The sequence below is a fragment of the Astatotilapia calliptera genome, chromosome 5 (genome assembly GCF_964374335.1).
Source record: "Astatotilapia calliptera chromosome 5, fAstCal68.1, whole genome shotgun sequence".
Classification (NCBI taxonomy): Eukaryota; Metazoa; Chordata; class Actinopteri; order Cichliformes; family Cichlidae; genus Astatotilapia; species Astatotilapia calliptera.
This window is the reverse complement of record NC_137426.1, coordinates 27861709-27876881: the sequence shown is the minus strand read 5'-3', so window position 1 is coordinate 27876881 and position 15173 is coordinate 27861709. Positions and strand designations below refer to the sequence as shown.

The following is a 15173-nucleotide window of genomic DNA, read 5'->3' as shown; positions in this document are numbered from 1 at the left end:
CCTTTCTTCCATCTTGAGCTGTTGCTGATTACATATTTGCCTTAACAAGTAATATAACTTGACAACACACCCCTTCACGTTTACACTGTGTCCCTTCCTGTTTGTGGAAGCTACACATGCTGATAAAACGAGAAGTGAGAGCAGTGGAGAGGATCGTAGGTGTTTCTTTTCCCTCCCTCCAGGACACCTATTGCACCCGCTTTAGACTTTTATTTTATTTTTAGCTTTTTATCTTTATGTTGTTTTAGTGTACACTGAGGGCCGTGGGAGCATTGCAATTTAAAATTCCTGTGGATGATCTGTACACGTTTTTTTTTTTTTTTTTTTTAAATAAAGCTGACTTTGACTTTGATTACAGTGAGAGCAAAACTGTGAATACAGTGATGAAAATGGTCAGTACTTTCAAGAATGGTGTGTATATAGCTTTAATATTTAGATATATTATTAACAAATCGCACAATAACAGTGGCGTTGTTCACACTAATCTCCAAAATCTTTTGCTAAATAACTAAAGAATCTATTCATGTAATGAGCTGCAGCGTCTTGTTTCAATAGTCCATGATGGAGTATTTCATTAAAATCCAAATGGTAGTGGTAAATGGACTTGCCTCATTCACAAAAGCACTTTTTCTAAACTCTTGCTATTTATCATCTGATAGAAGCATTGGAGACCTGGGGCCTGTTCTTCGTACCTCGCTAAGTAAGTTAGCTGGATTAGATTGTTGACGATTTCGCGTGATCCCGGATCATTCGGTTCCCCGAAGCTCATCCGGGACTTGCTGTCATAGCAACAGAGCCGTAAGCGTAAACCTGCTCGGGAGCAGGTTTACTTTATGTAAACAGGATTAGATCGCGGCCACGCAGGTATGTCCGCTTCATTTATACGAAAGCAACAGCGATATTCCACCATTTCACCATAAATAAATAACATCAATGTAACTAAAGATAATGCAGCACTTGATCCTTTTATTGATGTCACACAGATACATACAGGTCATTTCCTAAAAAAGGGAAATGAACTATTAACATTCTATTACATGTATGTGATTATTACAGATGTAATTCATATTTCAGAGTAGTAATTGTAAATTACTTCGTGTAATCAAGATGAGAGACCACGGCTATAAAAGCGAAGGTGGATTTGGGAAGCCTGTCGCAGCCATGTCCTGTCCGTATACACGAGCCACCCATTGCGGAAGGTGCAAGATTGATAAGGAGAGTCCTCAGAATTCAGCGTATATTGCGGGATAGACAGGATCCTTTAGCTCAGCGCGACAGTGTGCTCATTGAGAGATATCGATATTCCCGTGAGGGTATTATTTACTTAACCAACTTGTTGACGAGGGGGTGCAGGACCACCACCTGTCTTTTTTTCCTCTGCCCTTTTCTTGGTTGCTGTTATGAACAAACTAACAGAGTATTACAGGCCAGTATTACCTTGCCAAGAGACGAAAAGCAATCTAAGAGATAAATATTACCATTCTGTAGAATACTCCTGTATTCCACTTTTACTTGTTCCCATGTTCTTGTGGGTCCTGTTGTGGCTCTAATGTGAAAGGGAATATAATATAACATATTATAATATAATATAATGCCATATGATATTGGACAATATAGTGTCATATGATAGATCTACCCTACCGCCTACTGGTGTTGGCCAGAGGGGCCGATGGCGCGATATGGCAGCCTGGCTACAACCGTAGCTGCCTCCACCAGTGTGTGAATGTGGGAGTGAATGAATAGTGGTATCGTAAAGCGCTTTGGGTGCCTTGGAAAGCGCTATATGAACCCAATCCATTATTATTAGTATTATTATTAAATTACCTACGAGTTTGATTTGTCAGCAACTTTCTGCCAGCCCTCTCTCCTTGCTTCTGCAGCCTTTGCAGTGTTCTCTTGCGTTTTAATTAAACTCTGAAACTCCTGAAATCCCTCACTCATGAGTTCTTGCTCTGCTGCCGGAAAATACCGAGCACGCCCCTTCGACATTTTCGCCGACCAATCAGCGGGTTGCCGATCAATGTTTCTACTATCGATGCGTATCCCCTTTTACGACACCCAGTGATGTCACATTACTGCGTCCAGCTGTACTAATCGTCAACAGCAGGCGTGTTCGGGGAACCGGATTAGCGAGCTCACGGTTAGCGCGATGGTTTGGTCTTGGATGTGTCATTTGATCTTGGATGTAGTAAGCGACGTACGAAGAACAGGCCCCAGAATGGGGTAGCTATCATGCTCAAGGATATTTGGCATGCAGACTGGAGGGATCGCACCACCAAGCTTCAGATTAGCAGGCGACCGCTCTACCACCTGAGCTACAGCCACCACCATGCAACTATTGTGACAGGTAATGTCACTGAAGTATTCTTATGCCAGCTGTAGACCATACATAAAGGATGGACATCATGAAGTAGCCATATTGGTGCTTTGAAATCAGGCATAATAGATTGAGTGGCTGAGTCTGACTATGAAAGTGTGAGACACTGCAAACTAATAGAAAACCAACATGTCGGTCACAATGTCAGCCTGCCTTAAAGAATATTTTGCACATTTTGGCTACCTGGATTTTTTAAAATGTAAATGCAGATGACAAATCTGCTTGTTAGTTGACACAAAACTGTAGATTTTAAAATGAAAAATACAAACTGCTTAAGTATAAGCTGGAGATTCAACATTTGCTCCATAGTGTAGTGGTGTACACATGTAACTAACAAGTAAAAGCTCCCAGCATTGATTCTAGGAGGATATACGGATCTCTTTGGGATTGTGTCAAAATTACGCAACGCTACCTGCCATGGTGGCCTGTTATTATTACAAGAAGTTTCTTCTTAGTTGGCCGTCCGACTGCGGTCTGGAGTGTGGGGCCTTCCTGCTGCTGCAGAGTCGGGGCGGTCTGCCTCCCCCCACTGCAGGGAAAAGTGTAACACCACCTGGGTCTGGGTGCAGTTCCCCCCTCCAGGGGCAAGGGTACCTAGACCCGGTTCGTAGAGTACGCTTGGGGAGTGTGATCGTGTGTACAGCGTCTCTTTATGTCTGTCTCCACGTTGGTTGAGTGTGGAGTAAGTGCATATGAGAGCATGAGGGTGGGAATGAATGTTTGTATCTGTGTGTGCCTGTATGTCTGTGTCTATATGTCAGGTTGGGTGTCAGGCGCCACCTCTCTGGGGACATCTCAGGCCCTCCAAGGTTTGGAGGCCTATCTCCCCCTACCACCACTTCCCCTGCCAGTGGCGGACTCCCTCAGACATCGGTGCGTTGGTGGTTCTTTGTGTCCGGGGATGGGCGTCCAGGTACACACCGGCTCACTCCTTGGCGGCCGCTTATCGGGGCCTGGAGCCTGGGGCTCGCTCGGGCCACTTCGGAGGTGGGGTGCCCCCGGCCTCTCAGCCTGGGGCTCGGTCACTCAGGCACGGCTGGCTGCCGGCGGAGCTCACGGGCGCGTCACTGCAACTCCCCCTGGCTTCTGTTCCGCGGCTGCTGAGTGAACCCTCATCTGGGACAGCTCAGCTCTTTCTGGGACAGTGGCGCGGCTGCCCCTCTGTTGGTCTTCCTTGGTCTCTTGTGTTCTGGGGGCCTCTGGATGTCTGGAGTTTTGATCTCCTCCACACCTGCTTCATGCCCTGGAGGACGGGGCTGTGGGCCCCCCCCCCCACACCCTCTAGCAGATTATTACATGAAGGAACCTTTAAAAAACAAAACAAAAAAACAAGCGCGTCCATGCTTACAGGTGTACACACGGGTGATCACACCCACAAACTACACCCTTTTTGGCTCCTACCTCAAAGCACACTGTGTTCTGTTGATCTTATGTGCTGCGCAATAATGTTTAATATTTAGTATTTACTGTCATATTCCCATATATCATTGTGATGTTGTTTATTCTATTACTCTTGTTCTCTTCTGCTTGTTTTCTTTTTTTCTTTCTCAGCAGGTGATTGATATATGCATTTTTTTTTCTCTACCCATTCTGTTGGTTTATGTTTTTTGCCCTTCTCCCCCGTCCCTCTTCTCAGCTGTTTCTCTTTCCCTCTTTCTTTCTTTCTCCCCTTCTTTCCCCCAGTCAAGTCTGTCCCGTATTCAGTAAGTGAAAATAAAATAAACAATAAAAGGTGAATCAAATGGACCATTACGGCAAGGCTGGGATGGTCAATTTGGTAAAGTAAATCCGTTGTGCATCTTTGTTTGCCTTTAGACAACAATTCTGATGGCAAAAGAGCCAAACGGAACAGGCAAAAAAAAAAAAAAAAAAAAAAAAAAAAAAAAGTAGTTTCTTCTTCTATAGGATGAAGATTCAACAGTTTTTCCAGTGCAAATCATAGCTAGCAGTGTTTGCTTTAATTTATTGAGTGTATTCCTTTTTCAAATGTTCATAGACAGCCACAGTTCTTAGTCTACGTCTAAACTCTGCTGGTCTGATAATAATAGAGTTTATCTTTCCACGTGATTTAAATAAGAAGAATAAGAAGAAACAGGAACAGAGAGAAAAACAAATCAAGCTACTGGCAATAGGACTGTGACAAAGTGGGTGAGAAGACCATTTGTCTACATTCTTAGTTAACATTCTTGCTTTGAGTTAACCATATTTCACATGTAATCTGCAATCCGGTTGTTCAGTGATGACGCGACGAATCCTACTTCCGGGTCTAAAGTAGTCTGCGTTTATGTGGCTTTTGTGTTATATGGCTTTTGTGTTGTTAACATGTTTAATGTTATGTATTTTCTTCTATTTGATCTCAAAAAGCTCCTAAAACAGTCAGTGATCACTGTTGACCTCCCTCTGCTTTTATTACTGCTAATCATTTATTTAAGCTCAGTTTTTAAAACCTTAGGATGTAACTACAGCCCAGCCCATGCAGCAGTATATGAATGACTAACCTCGTATTGTGGATGGATTATCTCAGTTGTTCTCCTGGCTGAAGTTTGGTCCTTTTACAGCATCCTGCCATGCGATTACATTTGTTTCTGACCACCAACAACACTCACGTTAACTTTTATCGAGTGGGAAAAAAAGTTAGCTTGTTTATATTATGCTAACATAGCTGTGTCGCTAGCAGTCACGTAGCACATCATTATATACCAGCTAGCCCAACTTCAGTAACCCTACAAACGTCACTGCTGTTTAGTTTTCTGTCTTCATTTATGCTGGAAGTGATAACAGAGCTGTACGTTTTAATTTGTTTCCAAAACCCCGCAGTCAGGACATGCTATATTGTATTTAGATAGAAGCTAGCGAGCTAACTCCCTGCTAACTTCTAACTCCGTTAAATGTCATAAATTCCGTTTTCATGGATGCCTGGATGTTAAACTCAATTGTTACACCTGGTAGAGCAGAACGCTGATCATTTTATTAAAGATGAAAGACTTTAGACAGTTTTTCAACTCTCAGTAATGCCACAGTGATCGTTTGATATATGGACCTGCAGCGGAGTTTAGACCCAGACACGGCTAGTGATGTCAGACTGAACAACCGGATAGGCAAACATCTACTATCCCGGGTTTGTTTATGTTTTGCACTTTTACAGATTATATAATATAACATATTGGTTTAAATCAATTCATACAAGTTTGTTAAGTTAACATGTTCTTTATTTCAACTGTTAATTTGTATTGTTTAGAACTTACCTTACCTACCTGTCTTGCAGAAACAAAAGGAGGAAATGTAGTTTTACTTCCTGCTTTATACCTTCTGGGTTCATTTGAGGTCACAGGAAGAGACCAAGTGCAGAAGGGGAAGAACTCTTATAATTTAATAAAGTTGATTTTAGAGGGTTTATGAAGAGATAGATTTATTGTTGTAATATGTATTGATTACACCAGAGTTTATGTTGCCAGTAAAGAGGAGTAGTAGAGGTTTGAATATAATCATGTTCATCTTACCTACCTACTGAATGGAATAGTCCAGAGGAGAAATTGTTTGGTTAAGTGGACTATTTAAGCAGAAGAACTCTGAAGTGTTTCAGAGGAGAAAGGTTCAGGTCAGTGTAGCTGTGTGCAGGTTGACCTTAATTTCTGTTGATTTAAGTTCAGTTATGTTTATTTGAACTGAGTTAATTATAGAGTTGAGTTTCTTATTTGTTTTTTTGTAAATATTGTTTGGGCCACAAAATGGTGAATAAATCACTTGCTACACTGGGCAGCATCAGTCTCCTGCACTTCTTTGACCGCTTAAGTCGAGTCCTACCACAAGGACGAATCACTTATAAAAACATATGCAGCACCAGTGTTGTGCACAAAATGTACTGATAATGTCCTTATTTGACATTATGGTTAAATCTATACATTAGCTTGCGTGTGACTGTGAACTCATTCAGTTTATATTGTTTTCAGTCTGAAATAGCTGCAAGTTAGAAATGATCCAGTGATTGTCAGGGTGGTGTGATGACACCAAGTTACTTTATTTCTGAAAAGTTAATAATAAGCAGGGTGAAACACTGAACTGTGTCCCCACTGTTAGGACATATGTGCTGTTAAGGTCCGTGTATCAAGAGAATGGAAACTTTGTTTCAGCAGCTGGTAAGATTTTTCCTATATTTGCGCCATAAAAGTTAATACATGTATTGTAAATATGTACATGTGGATTTTAAATATAATATTTATATATAAATGTATAAAAAAATTTACGTTTCTGTTAAAATGTTTCGTGACAAATCTGTCACATTGCACATGTCTAATTTTATGCGTAATGCGGATAATTTTCTTTTTAAATTGTATTTATTTATTTTTTACAATTTTTTTTATTTCCTGAACTCAGGGGAGTTATCTAAACCACAGTTTCAGCTGAGTCACACTACTCTCTCAGTTATTAAACCATTTCGCTGGTACAGCTAACATGACACTGAGCTCAAATTTACATGATTACAATCTATGACTGAGGTGTGATCATGAAAAGATTCAAAAAAGGTGATTATTATTGTTTTTCTGTGAACTTTCAGACACAGCTAGAAATGAAACAGTTACAGTTTATGAATCAGACAGGGTAAACTTAAGTCTAATCTAATCTTTGTTTTATTCACAACTTGTGTTTAAAAAAAAATCAGTAAATCCAATTTTAAAATCTAGATTTTCTCACTCATTTAAACATGTTTGAAATCTTTGTTAATACCCATTCTCCAAAAGTTTGACTGTGACTTTAAAAATATAGGCAGCATCTTTACAGGTGATAGTAAACACATTTATAAAAGTGATTCATCGGATTTCTCTCCTTTACTTCAGACCCATGGCAACGCTCTATTCCTCATCCTTGTTTTGGGATTAGGAGGAAGCTTTCAGGTCGGCTTCCATATCACTGGACTGAGTTCTCCTTCACCGGTGAGACATGTCGCCTTTATCATTTCTTCTCCATTCTGTCTCGATTATCTGGATCACATTTAATAACAGTTTAGATCTATCTCCACAGTACATCCAGCGCTTCATCAACAACAGCTGGTATGACAGATACGGAGAGCCTCCACATCCGCAGATGGTCACAATGATCTGGTCTCTTATTGTTTCCATGTTTGCTGTCGGGGGACTCTTCGGTGCCATCAGTGTCAAATTTATCTCAGACTTGCTGGGAAGGTGAGTATGAAGACAGATGTTGTACCAAGCTGTATAGCCTACGGAGACCTGAAGTCATGAGCTTTCCTTCTTCAGAAAAAAGGCAATGATCTGCAACAGCTTCATTGCTGTTCTTGCAGCAGGATTCATGCTGACAAGTAAAAATGTCAACTCTTTCGAAATGATCATTGTGGCAAGATTTCTGTTTGGTTACTCAGCAGGTAAGTTGCCATATTCTACAGACTCCTTATTAATATGTTTTCACCACCTATACTCACCATGCTTGCTTTATGTGACCTGCAGGCTTGGGAATGAACACTCACTTAATATATCTTGGGGAGATTTCACCCAGAAAGATAAGAGGGATAGTGACTCTGACCTTAGCCACTTTTTTGTCACTCGGGAAAGTGTCTGGGCAGACGTTTGGGTTGAGGTAAGCACCTGAAGTTGATATGAAAAAGAAAAATGGGCTTTAACCCATTGTCAAAAGCTACTGCAGCATATTATGACAATAGATTACAAATTAAACACAACATTTCATTTTGATTTTTCAGCGAGATCCTTGGCCGCGAGGACACGTGGGACATTCTCCTTAGTGTCGCTGCACTTTTCTCCTTTGTTCAGATTGTGATGTTGCCTTTTTTTCCTGAGACGCCAAGATATTTACTCATAGAGAAAGGTGATGATAAGGCATGCAAAAAAGGTTAGTAGCTTTGCGCAGTTTATGTATCAAACACGACCCCAGATGTTTATGAAAATGTTCTACAAACACATACTAGTTAAAGATAAATGATAGTCTTGTGAAATTACAAGTCAATCAGTCCCTGCGTGTTTTGTATTTGAGCAAAGTTGCACATTTTTCAGTTCTTATCCCCTCCGTGATTTGGGATTTTCTGGTTTCAGCTCTCCAGAGTCTGTGGGGCCAAGGTGACTACCAACAAGAAATGGATGAGATGTTGACTGAGCAGGCAGCCATTGAAGCAGCCCCACCAGTGAGCCTTCTGCAGCTGCTGAGAGACAGGACTGTCCGATGGCAGGTCATCACCATCTCCATCATCTACTGTTGCAACCAGCTGTCGGGCATTTCTACAGTATGAACAATACCATATAGTATTAGTATAATACCATATGATACAATATGATATATGATATAGGATTGCTAAATTGCAAAATGATACATTACAACAATTTTGTGACTTTTGGAGGTTCACGCACATGCATACATGACATATCTGTATAACTACAGATCAATATATCTATTGATATCTGTATATATGAGACTTCATTGTTCCTTCCATATCAAGTTTCTATCAACAGAATAGACTAAAATATAAATCAGATTTCATGCTGACTGTTTATAGCCTAATAGTGCCTCTTTTCTTCCCAGATTAGTACCTTTACTTATGACATCTTCCTGGAGGCAGGTATACCAAAGAAGAAGATCCGCTATATCACTCTCGGTCTTGGAGTGGCTGAAATTCTCACCTCGCTCACCTGTGTAAGCAAACACTCAGTCTGTGCCTGAGCTCATCTGTGTAAATGAGCATTTTAAGTGTATACATCCTTTCATTTCTACTATTAGAGACAATCTTCTTATGACAAGTCTGTCATTATTTTCTCCCTTCCTCAATTTCAGGGTCTTCTCATTGACCTCACAGGGAGAAGACCATTGCTGTTCGGCGGTTACGGTGTCATGTCTGCTTGCTGGATTTTTGTCACTGTCACACTCAACCTGAAGGTAAACCATTACCAGTGGTGGGCAACATAATATTAATAAAAGTAAAAGCAATGTAAAGAAAGCAAAACAAAAACAGTTGATTTGTTAAAGACAACAAATGTCAGGTGTGTGAAGAGACTGAGGACCCAAGTGCAGGCAAACGGAGACGAGGGTGGATGATAACAAAAAACGAGCCTTTATGGACAGCTGAACAAAAACTACAAACAGGTGGAACAGAGAAAACTAAGCAAAACCTAAACTGGGAAAAACTATGCATAAACATATAACCTGAGGGTGGAAACCACAGGCCAGAAAAGAGAGACCAGGAAACGCGGGTAAAGCTGACGGAAGAAATACAGAAGCAACATGGAAGAAAACAAGCAGACGGACCAACAAGGGACAAAGGGAAGTACACACAATAAATACACACAAGGTAACGATGGAAATGCAAACAGGATGTTCCTTGAGTTGACTGTTGTTGTAATTTGGTGCAATATAAAAAAAATTGAATTGAATTAAATTGAATAGGAGGGAGATACAGCTGAACCTAATTAGAAGTGATGAGACAGGGAGGAAGCAAAACAGAATACACTGACATAAAACACGGACTTTCAAAGTAAAACAGGAAATACATGAACACAGAGACCTGAAACGTTGGCACAGGAAGGCACAGAGTGGGCATAACACGGAACACAGGAGAGGCACCTAAACAAAACCTAAAGACTGGAAAATCACAGATGACACCGTTTCTACTCGTCAAGATCAAGGATCAAGGAAGTTTTCTTTTCATTTGCAACACGTTTACATGAGGTGGAATGAAATTACGTACACACGGTCCCGGTTATCCATAGAAGGGAAAAGAAACAGAATAACGAAGAAACTAACAAATAGCAAGTAATGAAATAATACAATATAAGTAGAGTGCAACAACCTGAGTACCAGTATGGAGTATAAATATAGAAATATAGGTATAAACATTTTAGCAGCAAGAGGGCATGATGACCAGCATTAATAAAGTGATGGTGTCAGTAAAGTATCAGTAGTATAACAGTTCTTGTCCATTTATGCATTGAGAAGTCTCACAGCTTCTGGAATGAAGCTGTTTCTCTGTCTAGTAGTTTTGCATTTAATGCTCCTCAGCCTCCTGCCTGAGGGGAGCAGGACAAAGAGTGTGTGTGCTTGGTGAGTGGGGTCCTTCATGATACAGGTAGGCCTCTTCCTGCATCTGGAGGTGTACATGTCTGTGACGGTTGGGACAACAACTGTCTGTGTAGCCTTCACTGGAAAGTACACTAGTAACAATATTGCCAATATGACTGAAGATGACCTGTTTCATAAAGGGGAAAATGTGTATAAGCTATCACTGCTGTGATGATAAAAGGCAGAAATATAGAAATTAATCTGATGCAAAATCAAATATATGCATTGAAAACTGTCTTTCACACAGGATTCCAGCTACTGGGTTCCATACATTACTGTGAGTTTGATGGTTGTCTTCATCGTGTTCTTTTGTGGAGGACCTGGTAAGCATAAAGCACTTATACATACTGTATGTAGCGTAACGTTTTTAGTATCCAGTACATCACACCTGTAGCAGTTATGGAAAACGTGTCTATATGCAAAGATAACAAGGTCAATTCCCTGTTCTTTCTCTGATTCTCACAGGAGGAGCCACACCAACACTCAACAGTGAGCTCTTCATTCAGTCTAATCGAATGGCATCACTCGTCCTCACAGGGCTGCAGGGGTGGTTTATGTTTGCAGTGATTGGCCTGGTCTTTCCATTCCTCATTGTACGTACGACCAAACTGAAAATAAGCAGCGCATTACACTATAACACCCACAGGGATCTATATGTTATGCTGAAATCATGAATGACGTTTCTTTCCCAGGATGCTCTCAGCTCGTACTTATTTGTGCTGTTTGCCTCTGCCTGCATGCTGGGTAGTCTTTATACCTTCTTCCTTTTGCCTGAGACTAAAGGCAAGACCCTGCTGGAGATCTCAGAGGAGTTTAAAGCCATCACCGTCTGTGGGAAATCCTTTGCAGAGGAAACGAGAACAGAGACCAGGTTGTGATGAGGACCACGTATAGCTACAGCAAAAAACAATTTTTCTTTCAGGACAAGATTGAATGACTGTGGAAAAAAACATGCTTTGCAAATAAATGACTCACAATGACATTAAACAATGTTACAATTCCCAAAATTTGGAATCTTCCAACTTCAGTTTTTGCTTTTTAGTTGCTTCTGCTATTTTCTGTTTGTCCATAAATGGTGACTGTTGTGCAATCAGATCCTGTACGAAGTTTTTTCTTGGCCCACGTTTCTTTACAACTACCAACAACCAGTGTTGGTCAAGTTACTTGAAAAAAGTAATCAGTAACTAATTACGGATTACTTCCCCAAAAAAAGTAATCCCGTTACTTTACTGATTACTTATTTTCAAAGGTAATTAATTACTTAGTTACTTTTTTAAAAACACTATTTACAACCTGAATAGGTGATAAAGCGATAGATCTTTCAGCCCAATTCTACTTTTTCTACATAATCCATCATACAAAATGTAATCAAATGGAAAAGTCCCTTTTTAAAACTTGTTTTATTAGGTTTAGTCTTTTAACTTTATGAATCAAGCAAATAGATGCAAGTAAAACACAGCACAAAATAAATAAAGTCAAAGACTAGCGGTCCTTTTGCTCTATTTTCACCTGTAAAGCAGGAGTGAGGTAGGCGGAGGTTTACCCTGGTGCAGGTGTGCCGCAGAGGTCAGTTGAAGAATCCACGAGTTTTTCTGTGAATTCCCCATTACATCGTAGCGCACTCGGTGCTTGCTTGGAAGTTTAGGGGATTTTTTTCGCTGTAAAAAAATGTTTTCTTCCCACGCACAATGCTAATGGACGCTAATGTTTTTGTCACTTTTTATGGAATCAAACTTAAAGTAAGGTCAGTACTTCCACACTTTAAACGCTGCACGCTCATACTCTCTCCCGCACTCGATATATTATCCATTGTTGATCTGCACACAGCTGTTGTCAGGAACGTTGCAATTGCTTACGTCACTGTCATGCGACATTCACACAAAAAAAATCACGGTTTTAGTAACGCAGTAACGCAGCGTTCCTACGGAAAAGTAACGGTAATCTAATTACCATTTTTTCAATCAGAATCGGAATACTTTATTGATCCCTGGGGGAAATTATTTTCTGTTACAGTGCTCCATTATAAACCAACATTAAGACAAGACAGACAATACACTAACTAAGAATAGTACTATATATATATATATATACATACATACATACATAAGTCACTCATAAATAAATAGCTGAAAAAGAAACGTGTAGTTATAGCAGCAAACAGTGTGTTAAGTGGATGCGTTGTACAGGGAGATGGCCACAGGCAGGAAAGATTTCCTGTGTCGTTCAGTGGTGCTTTTCGGTAATCTCAGTCTCTCACTGAACGAGCTCCTGTGACTGACCAGCATGTCATGGAGTGGGTGGGAGGTGTTATCCAACATTGTCTTTATCTTGGACAGCATCCGCCTCTCCAACACCACCTTGAGGGAGTCCAGCTCCATCCCCACAACATTGCTGGGCCTTACAGATTAGTTTATTGAGTCTGTTGGCATCTGCGACCCTCAGCCTGCTCCCCCAGCATGCAACAGCATAGAGGATTGCACTGGCCACAACAGACTCATAGAAAATCCTCAGCATTTTCTGGCATATGTTGAAGGACCTCAGTCGCCTCAAAAAATAGAGACGACTCTGGCCCTTCCTGTAAAGTGCTGTGGTGTTTTTAGCCCAGTCCAGCTTATTGTCAATGTGTACTCCAAGGTATTTATAGTCCTCCACAATGTCAACACTGACTCCCTGGATTGAAACAGGGGTCAAGTGTTTCCTGGTCTTCCTGAAGTCCACGATCAGTTCCTTGGTCTTTGCCACGTTGAGCTGCAGATGATTCTGCTCACACCACGTGACAAAGGAGTCGACCACAGCCCGGTACTCTGTCTCATCATCCCTGCTGATGCATCCAACCACCGCAGAGTCATTTTTTCAATAATAATCCCTTACTTTACTCGTTACTTGAAAAGAGTAATCGGATTACTTAAGTAATCGGCAGTAACGCGTTACTGCCCATCTCTGACAACAACTAACCTGCATAATGGGCTTCCATTACAATTCTAAGATACAGTATTAAGTAATCATCAGGTAATGGCATAATATCATTATGCAATTTTCCATATGCCCAAACACTATGCTCTTAAATGCCACTAGTTTAGCCAACAGCAAAGTTGGAGAAAAGGAGCGCTTCAGAGAAAACGTAGTAGTGAAAGGAAGGCTCACTTTATGATGTTTCACTAATTAAGAATTCTTCGTATGGAGGATCAATCATACAACAGCTATAGAATTAACTGGGATGTCCCTCAAGGTTTAATTTTAGATCCCTTGTTTTTCTTTTTTCTCTTTTTTTCACTTTTGTTACTAAGGGATCCTGCCCATCTCCAAATGCACTTTTCTATGTTGTTTACACCAGATTTTGAGCCTACTATCTGAATGTTGAAGCAGAAATCAAGACCAGGTGATTTCCTGTTCTAAGTTGACTGGAGTGGCACCCCGTGTGGTGTTTAAACTTCAGTATGTGTAGTGTGCATACTGTTAAGCTCTTCCACATACCTTGGTTGAAATGAGTAGTTATTTGAGATGCTGTTTATTTTCTGCGCTTTTGGTCACTCAGACCACATCACTTTCTCCAGAGATCAACTGCTAAACATCAGGCAGTCGTCTCACTATAGTTCTTATCCATTTTTCACAAACCTGGAAAGTTTTTTGGAGATTTTAGTTGGAGGTGCAGCAGCTCTCTGTGGCTCCTGGAGAAGACGTAGACGGGGGAGTCGCGCTGGTGAAACTACGTTGGCGAGGATTCCGCACGGCACTCCCCTCCATTCACCTCGCGAATCTCCGCTCTCTTCCAAACAAAGTCGACGAATTACTGCTCTTAAACCGGACTAACAAGGACTTTGCACGCTCTGCTGCCCTCTGCTTCACTGAAACCTGGCTCAGTGAGCGAGTCCCAGACGCTGTCTTAAATCTGCCGGGCTTCCAACTTCACCGGGCGGACCGCGAAACAGAGCTCTCAGGGAAAACAAAGGGTGGTGGAGTCTGCTTCTACATTAATGAAGGTTGGTGTACTGATGTCACAGTGTTACAGAAACACTGCAGCCCACACTTGGAAAGTTTTTTCATCAACTGTAAACCTTTTTATTCACCGCGGGAGTTTTCTTCCTTCATGCTGGTCGGAGTTTACATCCCTCCACAGGCCAACGCAAACAACGCACTGTGCGAGCTGGCTGACCAGGGGCCTGTTCTTCGTACGTCGCTTACTACATCCAAGATCAAATGACACATCCAAGACCAAACCATCGCGCTAACCGTGAGCTCGCTAATCCGGTTCCCCGAACACACCTGCTGTTGACGATTAGTACAGCTGGACGCAGTAATGTGACATCACTGGGTGTCGTAAAAGGGGCTACGCATCGATAGTAGAAACATTGATCGGCAACCCGCTGATTGGTCGGCGAAAATGTCGAAGGGGCGTGCTCGGTATTTTCCGGCAGCAGAGCAAGAACTCATGAGTGAGGGATTTCAGGAGTTTCAGAGTTTAATTAAAACGCAAGAGAACACTGCAAAGGCTGCAAAAGCAAGGAGAGAGGGCTGGCAGAAAGTTGCTGACAAATCAAACTCGTAGGTAATTTAATAATAATAATAATAATAATAATAATGGATTGGATTTATATAGCGCTTTCCAAGGCACCCAAAGCGCTGTACGATACCACTATTCATTCACTCCCACATTCACACACTGGTGGAGGCAGCTACGGTTGTAGCCAGGCTGCCATATCGCGCCATCGGCCCCTCTGGC

At 41.3% G+C, this 15173-nt stretch overlaps 1 protein-coding gene across 3 annotated transcripts; it reads left to right on the top strand.

Annotated features, from left to right (window-relative positions):
- The first annotated feature begins 2205 nt into the window (after positions 1–2205).
- LOC113022808 (solute carrier family 2, facilitated glucose transporter member 9-like) lies at positions 2206–11546 on the top strand. 3 transcript variants are annotated; one of them, XM_080302018.1, is made up of 12 exons: positions 2206–2347; positions 7213–7308; positions 7397–7557; positions 7633–7757; positions 7840–7969; positions 8091–8239; positions 8440–8627; positions 8924–9034; positions 9173–9274; positions 10701–10776; positions 10919–11046; positions 11146–11546. In XM_080302018.1, exons 3-12 carry the CDS (start codon positions 7460–7462, stop codon positions 11329–11331), a joined length of 1293 nt encoding a protein of 430 aa, XP_080158144.1. In that variant the 5' UTR covers positions 2206–2347; positions 7213–7308; positions 7397–7459; the 3' UTR covers positions 11332–11546. The 3 variants fall into 3 exon arrangements, with proteins under 3 accessions (XP_080158144.1, XP_026024406.2, XP_026024405.2); XM_026168621.2 differs by lacking the exon at positions 2206–2347 and adding an exon at positions 6344–6513 and having other exon boundaries at positions 8440–8573; XM_026168620.2 differs by lacking the exon at positions 2206–2347 and adding an exon at positions 6346–6513.
- Positions 11547–15173: the final 3627 nt, after the last annotated feature.

What these genes read in the sequence shown, in the direction of transcription:
- LOC113022808 (XM_026168620.2), top strand. Translation starts at nt 6,490, where the DNA reads ATGGAAACTTTGTTTCAGCAGCTG. An exon ending in GACTGAGTTCTCCTTCACCG is followed by an intron (nt 7,309 to 7,396) that starts GTGAGACATGTC and finishes CTATCTCCACAG; the next exon opens with TACATCCAGCGCTTCATCAA. An exon ending in TGGTCTTTCCATTCCTCATT is followed by an intron (nt 11,047 to 11,145) that starts GTACGTACGACC and finishes TTTCTTTCCCAG; the next exon opens with GATGCTCTCAGCTCGTACTT.